Source organism: Xenopus laevis, chromosome 2L (assembly GCF_017654675.1).
Source record: "Xenopus laevis strain J_2021 chromosome 2L, Xenopus_laevis_v10.1, whole genome shotgun sequence".
Classification (NCBI taxonomy): Eukaryota; Metazoa; Chordata; class Amphibia; order Anura; family Pipidae; genus Xenopus; species Xenopus laevis.
This window is the reverse complement of record NC_054373.1, coordinates 144,461,363-144,472,464: the sequence shown is the minus strand read 5'-3', so window position 1 is coordinate 144,472,464 and position 11,102 is coordinate 144,461,363. Positions and strand designations below refer to the sequence as shown.

The 11,102-nt window shown below is 41.2% G+C and overlaps 1 protein-coding gene across 2 annotated transcripts in view; it reads left to right on the top strand.

Annotated features, from left to right (window-relative positions):
* The first annotated feature begins 1,835 nt into the window (after window positions 1-1,835).
* Window positions 1,836-11,102, top strand: part of esyt1.L (extended synaptotagmin-like protein 1 L homeolog) — a 54,908-nt gene continuing 45,641 nt past the window's right edge. Inside the window, exons 1-2 of one of the 2 annotated variants that reach the window (XM_041582500.1) lie at window positions 1,836-1,994; window positions 4,857-5,538. In XM_041582500.1, the coding sequence (XP_041438434.1) occupies window positions 5,254-5,538 (285 nt within the window). In that variant the 5' untranslated portion in view covers window positions 1,836-1,994; window positions 4,857-5,253. The remainder of the gene's footprint in view (window positions 1,995-4,856; window positions 5,539-11,102) is intronic. The other variant, XM_041582501.1, reaches the window with a different exon arrangement.

The following is an 11,102-nucleotide window of genomic DNA, read 5'->3' as shown; positions in this document are numbered from 1 at the left end:
AAAGGAGACAGAGCCACAAACTGTGATGCAAATGGAGAGGAGTCACGTCGCATGATGGTCAGAAGATGGAGAAAAGGTAAGTTTACAGTGGAGGGCCAAGGGCTTTTGTTAAGGGTATTATACATTTTTAATACCAGCCTTGGCAGGTGTTTTACCGCCTAGGCCAGTAAAATACCAGCCGTGTGGCAACCCTAGTTACATGGCTGGGAGCACCAGGGAAACCAAGAACATGTCTAACCCAACATCAAATTTCAAAATTAAAAATAAAATCTGGTCTTCTGAAAAACAGATTTAAATGCAGGATTCTGCTGGAGGAGCTATGCATTTTGTTAAAAAAAACAAACCAAAAACCTGTTTTCCTGTGACAGAATCCAGGGGTGTAACTACAGAGGAAGCAGACCCTGTGAATGCAGGGGGGAACAGGAGGTATAGGGGCCCCCTGAGGCCTAAATAAAGAGCAATTTCAACATATACTGATAAAACAGGACAACCTCTGGATATGTTGGGGGCCCTAAAATGAATTTGCTGTGGGGCAAGGCACAGTATATTACCTGGGGTACCAGACCTGGACTGGGAGTCAAAATAGGCCCTGCCATTCCAAGTACGCAGAGGCCCAAACAGCCCCCAACCAGCCCACTCTATGGTAACTTTCTATGGAACCATACAGCAGCCCCTCTGGCATTTGCCAGAACCTACAGATTGCCAGCCCGGGCCTGTGGGGTACAGGCTCAGGTAGCGATTAGCAAAGTTGGTGGTGTAATTGGCGCATGGCCAAGGAAGTAGAGGCTGGACCAGTAGGGTTGCCACCTTTTTTTTTTGTAAAGTCCAAAGCACTTCATGAATACAAACACAATCATTTTGTCAGTGTGCCGCAGTGCTTTGGACTTTGCATGTGTATTTCCTAACCTATCCCATGGCAGGTGGGATATTTTACTGCTGAGCACCTGATTTCAAAAGAAAGCATACAGAGGTAGAGCACTTCAATACTGTGTGGACCTTTTTTTTGTAAGGCCTGTTCGGGTCTGAACTTTCTGATCGGTTGGCAGCCTTATAAAACCCGAACAATAATCTGCTCAATACATGAGAAGCATTTAAATACTAAGATACTCACCTCAACATGGCTTAGTTACTATCAAGTACAGTTCATTTTTATTATTACAGATACAAAAAAGAAGCAAAGCAATCAAAAATAAGAATGTTTTTTTTTTCTAAATTAGATTGCTGTATTTCAGAGCTTTCTGGATAACTGATTTCTGTATAATAGATCTCATACCTATAATTAAAGGATTGGGCTTAATCATCAAGCAGAATATAGGGTTGTCTTCTGTGTGGTTTTGAACTGAGCATCAATACTTCAAAATGGATAGAAATCCAGCCAGTTGCATTTAAGTGCAATATTATTATTATGTGTCATAACTCCACCAACATCATTGCAACCATCTCTGATGTCATCATACCTGCTCCTACATCACTGCCTCACCCCCAATGTTATCTGCCCTGCCCCCCCCCATGTTTGGGTTTAGCCATCAGCAAAGGTTGCAACCCTATGGACCAGACTGGCCCCTGTAAATTCAGGCAAAGGCTATAGGGGGCTGCAGTGAGACGTCACTAGTTATTGGAATGGTCGGGGGCTGCTTAGGTACCTGCACTTCAAATGCCAGGGTCCAACAGAGACCTGACAAGGGGCGTGGTCAAAATACACCAGAAAATAAGTTCCCACGTGTTTATGTTTCTGCATAATACATTTATTTATGTTGCGTTTCTCAGAGCCGTAATTTACTATTTTGCTCATCATCATCATCATCTCCATTGCCCTCCAGCCCAGGTAACCAAGGGGAGGTATAACTGTGGCGGGTCGGCTGAGAGAAAAGTCCCAGTCAATCAGAGTTATGACGACTTCCTCGAGGGCGGGACTTTCTTCCACCCACTTAGGTGGCACTGGGGAAGACGCTGCGAGTCTGATTGTGTAGCTGCTTCGCACAGACGGAGACAAGGTAATTGGGTTTATTTGTGTTATGTTTCAGCCACAGTCAGATGCAGCATTGGAAAGCTCAGCTAGAGGAACAGTGTTTGTCCAATGCATGCGTGTCTGCTGTGCTGCTGCTGCTGAGGGACTTGTGTGATCCCGTTAGCTGGCTGTCCTGCCTTGTCTCTATGTGCGACTGTCTGTCCTTGCTGCGTCTCTCCTTCTCACTCACTCACTTACATCCTATATAGTCCCATATCCAATACCTTTCTGACACTATGGCTCCCATTGACCTGTACTATATATATATATTTTGCTTTTATTTCGTGTTCAACTAAATCTTCAATGATCATATATGAAATAACAAAATAACATTTCATTCTGCTGTTCCCCAGAAAGTAACATTTTAGTTACCTGAGAAGGTGAACTAATCTGCCCCCATCCCAAACCTCTTTATGTGCCTATTACGAGAAACTGGAGAGCCACATACAGTGATGCTTCTCTCATTGATCATATGCATTCTCTCTTTAAAGGATTTATTCATGCACATTTTAATCTTTTTTACTCTCATATTTCTGAAATGTTAAGCTCAGACGGCAGGCTTCCCACTGCTGATTGTTTCTTTGTTCCCGTAGATCCCTCATTTTTCTCATATTACCAATTTTAGAGAAAATGTTGGAACGTTATAAATGAATCAATTAAATGTAATTGTAGTTCTGAACTGACTCATGTAGCAGCGTACTTGCCTTACACATTTGGACCAGTAGGTGGTAGACTTCCCATTTCAACTACATAGGTAAGGCTTGCAGGGAATATTGCTTTCTGTAGTCTCCTGCTCATGATGCTTTTTCGCTCTGTTATATGGTTTACCATAATTTTAGCAAGGTAAGTGTTTTTTCCACATCATGTCCTCAATCTCTAGTGATTTCTTTCTTTAGTTTAGGAAGATGACTAGGTCTACAAGTCTACAACATCTAAAATGACTACATAGAAGTGTTCTGCCACTCATGCATTCATGTGGCAGTTTGTAGTGTGTATATAGTGCCCATACTTTACTAATGCGAGGTCTACTTTAAGCGATGTTTTCCCATTATGAGCTACATCTATAATAGCATTGTTAGCATTCTGTTCAATGGAAAATATTACTTAAATATTGATGAAAATGTATATTGATATATTTTATAACTATTTCTTATATTACCTTAAAATAATAAATATCTGAATAAAATGCATGAAACAGGAGGGTGATTTAGACAAGCTGTTTGTTGACAGTGTCTTGAGATCTACTGATCACCAGCTAAAGGTCTTCTAGCAGATCCCGATCTACCTTTTGGGCACCCCTGGTATAGATTGTCTATATCTCAGATTACATTAGTCTCTGATGACCTTGTTCCTCCAGAGCCTTTTGTTCAGCCTCCAATTCAAGGTGAACACGCCCAACATGCTGCAGGACCCATCATTACACAGAGAAATAAATTGCTGCATCAGGGTGGGGTGGGGAAATATACTGCTGATTATTAGAGATAGGTAATGGGCAGAGATGCACCAATTCAGTTTAGAGCTGTGTGTTTTTCTTTAAAGAAATTCACTGCTGCAGAGGTGGAAATACATCCATGTGAGTTGGGAGAGGGATGGACTGATATACAATGAAAGGCGATAAGGAGACTTGGTATACTAGGTGCTTGTTGGGGAAAAGTGAATGACTGATGCTTCTTGGTGGGGAGGTGGTGGAGGTAAGATACATAAATGTAGGTAAGAAAAAAGTAAAAGGGGAAGACACTGATGTGGATATGTGAGAAGTGGTGGAAGGGGAAGAAAGTGATGGAGGGGGAGACACTTATGGGAGTACATTTGAAGTGGAGGGGGACAATTCTGAGGGTTAACGAGAGGTGTAAGAGGACGATACTGATGCTGGGTAGTGTGAGGTGAAGGAGAAAAAAATACAGATATGAGTTAGAAATAGGTGAAGGGGCAGACACTGATGCAGATTAGTAAGAGCTGGAGGCAGGAGAGACTAAGGCTGAGAAGTAAGAGAAGGAAAGGGCAGACACTGATGCAGGTTAGTGAGCTGTGAATGTGTGAAACACTGAACAGTGGGTTGAAGGTGGGTGATGCAACCAATTGGCCAGTCTGAAAGATTGCTTGGATTTCAGGTATTAGGGGGTAGGATGCACCCTTGTACCTTTATATAGTTTGGGACTTAAAATGACCATCTCTTTTACAATCGGGTGTGCATTATTCCCAGGGCAGCCATCAGGGGGGGACAGGGGGGAGAGTTGTAGGGGGCCCAGAGGGTAAGGGGGGCCCTGGCCACGCCACACTTACTTGATTAGCCGGCCCCCCATCTTTCTGAGAGCTGCTGACTTCGGGAAGGCATGGACGTTTAAGGGGCCCTGGCCACCAATTTTCTTATAATGTGGGGGGGGGGCCTGGCCCCCAATTTTTTTTTCTCATGTGGGGTCCTAGCCACCAATATTTTTTAATGGGGGGGCCCTGGCCACAAATGTTTTTTTTTTATGGGGGGCCCTGACCACCAATATCTTTTTATTTTTTATTAACATGTGGGAACCCTAGCAACCAATATTTTTTTTGTTTTTTTATTGTGTGGTGGGGGGCGGACCTGTGGGGTGGGCGGATCTGTAGGTGGGGCTTGCGGTGGGCGCAGCCAAGGGGGCCCAGGAAATGTTGTCGTATGGGGCCTTGTGATTTCTGATGGCGGTCCTGATTATTCCTATATGAATCTCAATTACTGTATACAATTGAAGAGGCCCCGCATGCTTTAATTGTCCAAAAAAGTAGACGGCAGTGTTTCTGTTTGTTCCCTAAAATCTCAGATTCTTTCATGTGTTTTTTGTGAGTCTCTCAACACCTTTCTGTCATTCTTTTGCAGAGCAAGATTTGATTTGATCTGCGGTTCATTAGCCTTCTCATTTAAAAGCTGTGGTCTCCCCCTTAAACTACCAGAAAGAGCTCTGGAGTATGTGTCTGTATGGAATTTTGTGTCCATCACTCTCAGACCTCATGCAACAAGGAGCAGCACACTTATTAGAAGAGCAACAAAGACAGACTTCAAGGAAAAGCCGCAGAGTGTAGAGACCCACTGGAGTGCTCACTTGAGGCACCTCTTTACTCTTCCCACTAAATACACTTATATTTTTATCAGCGAAATGGCTCTGAAGAGCAATTTTTAAAATTAATTTTATATTCTGCAATTGCAGTATTTACAACACATGTAACTGAAAAAAAGCAGTTATCGTTGCTGTGAAGACTTACCTGCTGACCTAACCATGTCTGATACGGAAACCCTACCTGTGCCCACCTCTGGGTCTGAACTGGTGCCCCATTTACTGTCTATGGGAAAGAAGCTGCTGCTTCTGTTGCCCATATACTTATGTGGTTACTTTGGGATGAGCATATTTTTTGTTATTGCTGGCCTGTTTTTGTACCTGGGCTGGAAGGGTTCTCGTGAAAACAAGTTGAGCAGATTGAAGTCTGCTCAGGAGGCACTGGAGAAAGAAGTAGCCGTCACTGCTAGCACCATGTTCATGAACAAGAGCGAATTACCATCTTGGGTAAGGTTCTTAATTATTACTGCTATATGAGGTTTTTGTTTGATCTTTCATATCCTTTATAACTGGGAATTGGAATATATTTATGAGTAATTTTAGGTTAATATGGAAAAAAGTCACCATTTGTTACATGGAAGGTGCCCTGACTGATGCACAACAAGATTTAACAGACAGCCCTCAGAAAAAAAACATGCTGAATCTTTTTTGCAATTGCCTTGTGACCAGGCCACATGATGGTTTATTGAAAGAGCATAGACAAATACAAGAGGTCCTCTGAACTCAACCCATTATTAGGGGACCTCTTGTATTTGTCTATATGCATTTTGTGGTCACAGCCTCATTGCACCCCTGCTTAATGGTTTAAAAATTAGTGGTGAGCACAACTTTCCCTTGTTTGTTATTGAATGAGCATCCATATGCGTGGCAACAATGGCCTGACAGGCACTTTTCAAACGACTCCAATTGATCTAATGGAGTTTTCTTTACCACAGTATTTTTGGTCTACTTAAAACATAGCTTGATAGAAACAACCTCTTGTACCATTACCCTTACAAGTGCATTATTAATTTTACTTAAGTTCTCTAGAATTTCATCAGATATTTTCTTTTGTTTACTTTGTTATATTCCTACATTTCATAAAGTAGTCACCGTAAGTCACCTGATCCTCTTTATCCCACTTTGGACAGTTCTCAAGGAGCATTGGGTATTTGCTTGGCTGCAACTAACCCTTACATTATTGTTCACTGCATTCCAGAATCAGGGCTCTAGTATGCTACCAGTCAAATGGTTGCACAGCTTGGACCAGCTGTAAATTTTTTTGTACTTCAGCATATGTTAACAAAGCCGTAAAAATGTTAGAAAGACGACTAGTTGTAATCCATTATAAACAACAGAGGCATAGATCGATTTATTGAAATAGATTTATTTTAATATGTTTTCAGAGCTTGTTGTTTATATTTAGTTTTAATGTTTGTCTGTTTGTAACCCTTGTTTGTTTAATTATTGTAAGATCCCTGTTTCTTATAAGCTGCATAAATTGCTGGCACTGTATAAATAAATTATGATCCACATTAGTCAACAAAACTTACCAGGGGTTTCTAATTATGATGCTTCTTACTGTTCCCAGTGAGGGGATATTAATAGTGATCCTTGGCAAATACAAACCGCTATTGTACCATATTTTTAAGGAGTGTTCAATCAAGTTAATATCTGGCCAGTTTTGCCCTGTGATTTTAGGGGTCCTCTTTTATGTGTATGTATATTTTTATTTGTATAGCGCTACTTATAGAAGTAGAATTCACTGTATCTGATATGGTTGGTAAACAGTGGTTCGAGTATCTTCCTGCTCGGTCACGATTTGTTCTCATGTTTGTTTTTTGCCTGGTTTACACTGGTATGTAATCATGTTACTAACATCATGTGCTAAAAGTATCTAAAAATCCAGCTTCTGTAAATTTCACTTTGTAATACTGACAGTTTGCCAAAAAAAAAAGAAGTGTCCATGTCATCTCAAGACCCACTCTTTCGGGTTGTTGTGTACTAAGCATTACAGCCTCTCAGCTGAGATCCTGACGAGAGCACTGCTTGTGAATTAGCAGCTGACAATGAGAAATTATTGGTAAAAAAACAGAGTGCCTTCCGTTGAATTCAGTGGAAACCACTTGACACTGGTGCAACAGGCCCTTTTCAAACGCAGGCCTAAAAACACCTCGGGCATAGTCAGGTCCAGGCTGAGAACAGGTGGGTAAGGGTTGGAAAATTTCCAACCCACACATCACTTAGGTGCATTTATTTACACAAACGATTTCTAGCAATAATCACTACTGAAATCACTGGTTGCCAACTATACTGAGCATTAAGGCCAAAGTCAGATCTGGTATATGATTTGTTCACATCCGCAGCTCCATGTAGCTGTACTGACAGACAGCTTCATCCTGAGAGCAGCTACGTGGAGCAGAGATTGTGCCGGAAAATGTGACGCAGGTATTTTTGGGCTGATCCCTGCTCCAAACGATAAAGCTCCATTCAGATGAAATAGGTCTGTTAGACAGCTACACGGAGCTGTGATTTGTAGGCAGGCAGAGGGGAGCGGACAGTACAATAAGTCTGATTGTAGCCTTACCTTTGGGCAGTTTGTTGACCTGCATAATCCAGGCCTTGGGTGCAAATAATGCAAAGGTTTTAGCTGTGTTGATCACCAGAGTAACCTATATACAATCTCCCAATTAGTGTTGGCAGATGACATGGGGTGTGGCATTACACAGCATTTGCAGTAAGGCAAACTTTTAGGAACAATATAATTATTGTGTATCCCATGGCTGGAAAGTTCACTGTAAATATCTTCATTACAAAAATCTATTTACTTATTTAAACTACAGTTGCACTGAGTTCATACAGAATCTGCCAAGGACTTTAAGCTGGAATTTTTTAGCATCTGGCTGTTGTCTTTGGAACATTGTGGTGTTCTAGATCAGCATGCACTTGGCCAGTGGGAAAAGCATGGCAACAGCACCAGTGTGTTTTGCCACTTCGGGGGTTATTTATTAAAGGTAGAGTTGTGTTTTTCCTGAAAAATTCAAGTTTTCGAGGGAAGTTTCAATAAAAGCTTACATTTTTCAGGATAAAAAAAAACTTGAATTTTTTGAAATTTATTATGCCCAGAATTGGTTTTCACTCAAAAGCTCTATGTATTCGAGCTATTTGAGTTTTTTAAATATTTTTTTTTTTAATAAATAAGCAAACAAAAGTTGTGAGTTTATTCCAGGTAGAAAAAAACCTATCAAACTCGACATTTGATAAATAACCCCCTTACAATAACGTTTTCAGGCAGCTTTACTAGCACTGTCAGGTCAGAAAACTCTTGTTGTGCCATAGCCATTTAAGCATTATTAATAAGCACAAGAGAGTCTTCGTTTTAAAACAATGTCGCTTCCCTTTTATATCTCTTCTAATAACTGTAGAAGAGTGTTAACCACAGGAACTTGTTACTCACTGTTTCAGAGTAAAAATACCCGCACAAGCACGCAGCACATCATTTTGACACTTATTCCCTGTGCTATGTTTTCAGTATCGTCATGGAGATAGCATGCCAAGCGTGGCCTGACTTCCCTTTTGAGTTTCAAATACAGTGAAACCTCAATTTTAAGTCCCCTGATTTTAAGTTTTCCCGCATTTTACATTTTTTATTTGTGGTCCCACCAATTTATAATGCATTTCAATGGGTGCATTTCCCTAATTTTAAGTAATGCTTTCCCAGATTTTACAAAAAAATTTTGTCCTGATGTTCCCAAAAACTGCTTTTTTTTCCCACTATGAATGTTATTTTTGAAATAAAGAGGCTTAAAATACTAACCAGATGTATATTTTGCAATGGTTCTGCCTGCAAATGGTCAATTCCAATCAGTCTGCCCTTTATACAGTCCTGCACCAATCACTTATTGCTTTAGGTTGTGTGACAGAGAGGCCTTGCACATGACCCCATAGTGTAACATTAACCCTGCAATGCTTAACCCTTGTTATTAACACAGTAAATATAGTATATCAAAGTAAAACAGACCCCTGTGCTTATATCCTTTCAGTACTTGAAGAAAAAGTTGGACAGAGGGTGCATCACTCAAATCTGTAAAATCAGGGCTTATAGTTTGGGGCAAGGGAGTGATATAGTGTGCAATGGAAGGTTACAGTGAGGTGGATATGTTGGTGAATGGAAGGGGAGTGGAAGTAGAAACAATATGCAGTAATTGCAGATCAGGGTGGGTACATTGCCAGGGTAATAGAAGAAAGAGGATGTGTTATTTGGGGTCAAGGGAGGAGATGCAATGTATACAAAGGTGTCCATATGATAAAAATAGTAATTTTGCTACTTGGGAGAAGGGCTAAAGAATGAGCACATGGGACCCCCCCCCCCTCAATGTGCAAATGGGCAAAAACTGTGCAGTGTCTAAAAGGGAGTTATAATTCTTGATAAATAACCAGAGGTGATCTGCTCAAAAGAATTTGCACCTTTACCCCCATATGTAATAAATGGCGCTAAGTTTGCCCAAGGGCAGTAACCCATGGCAACCAATAAGATGCTTGCTTTTAAACATGTGACCTGTAAATTCTACCTGCTGATTGGTTGCTCTGGGTTACTGCTCCTGGGCAAACGTAGTGCCTTTTATTGCATAACCCCGTTAGAGTTGTTAAATTGCACCATAAGGTCCTTTGATGAACAGGCTTATGTACCTTTTTATGAAAGTGGCACCACTTGATGAACAGGGCCCTGAGTCTTCCCAGCTGCCAGATTTCCACAGAAAGCTGGAATGCAGAGTTGAAGACCAAACAAGGATGGAGTCTGTGCGACAGGGCCAAGAGTCAAACATTGCAAAAATAGTTTGAGTTCGTAAGCTGTGACTGTGCAGCAATACATACTGAGACTCTGATGTGTGTGCTGATAGAGCTGCATAATATCTCATTGTTGGCTCTAACACTGCATTGGTAAAGGAAATGAGAGCATTATTTTTCTGTTGCGAATATGTACAGTTTTTAATATCATTTAGCTGACACAAGTTTTCTCTAGTGACCTTTTGCAGAGAAACACTGATATCCTTTACATAGCATGGACACATTTATGAAGTGCTTTATTGAAATCATTCACATCAGTCTATGCCGCAGTAGAGCTTACAATCTAACTATGGTCCATTAAACTCCATGTATGTATCTGGAGTGTGGTAATAAACCCATCTTTTGGACTTGAGTCCAAACCGGCGACCAATCTCCCCTACTTCGGGCAATTAATCTCCCCAAATGCCTTCCCGCCGGAAAGAATACGAATTGGCGGGATGGCATACATTTCCAAAGTTGCCCGAAGTTGCCTCACTAGGATACTTCGGAAATCCGAAGCGTTTCGAATGACATCCCACCTGTGATTTGTATTCTTGCTGGCAGAAAGGCATTTCGGGGAGATTAGTTGCCCGAAGAAGAGATTTGTTGCTAGGCGACTTATCTCCCCCGAATCTTCATGTGTGCCACCACCTTAAACTGACTATACAAGCACCAACTTTCAAGATATCTAACCAATTAAACCATTGATCAATTGCTTTGATATCTGGAAACATGGAGGACCAAATGTTACTTATCCCACCATTTAGATTGTCGACTGTACAGTCGGATAATATGTAAATCTGTTGTTTGGCCAGGTTTTCATTTTGACTGATAACACAACTGACCACAATTTTGGAAAAAGGTCAGCATGTGTCCAACTTAAATGAGATAAAAACTGGTTTGACATGTTTACAGCACTGCTATGGTAAGCCTTAGGGTAAGGACACACGAGGAGATTCAGGGAGATTTTGTCGCCTGGCTACTAATCGCCTCGTCTTTTGAGCAACTATCTCCCTGAACTGCCTCATCGTTTTTCCCCATAGACTACAATGAAAAGTTGCCTGCGTTAAGGGTAAGGACACACGAGGAGATTCAGGGAGATTTTGTCGCCTGGCTACTAATCGCCTCATCTTTTGAGCAACTATCTCCCTGAACTGCCTCAGCGTTTTTCCCCATAGGCTACAATGAAAAGTTGCCTGCGTTAA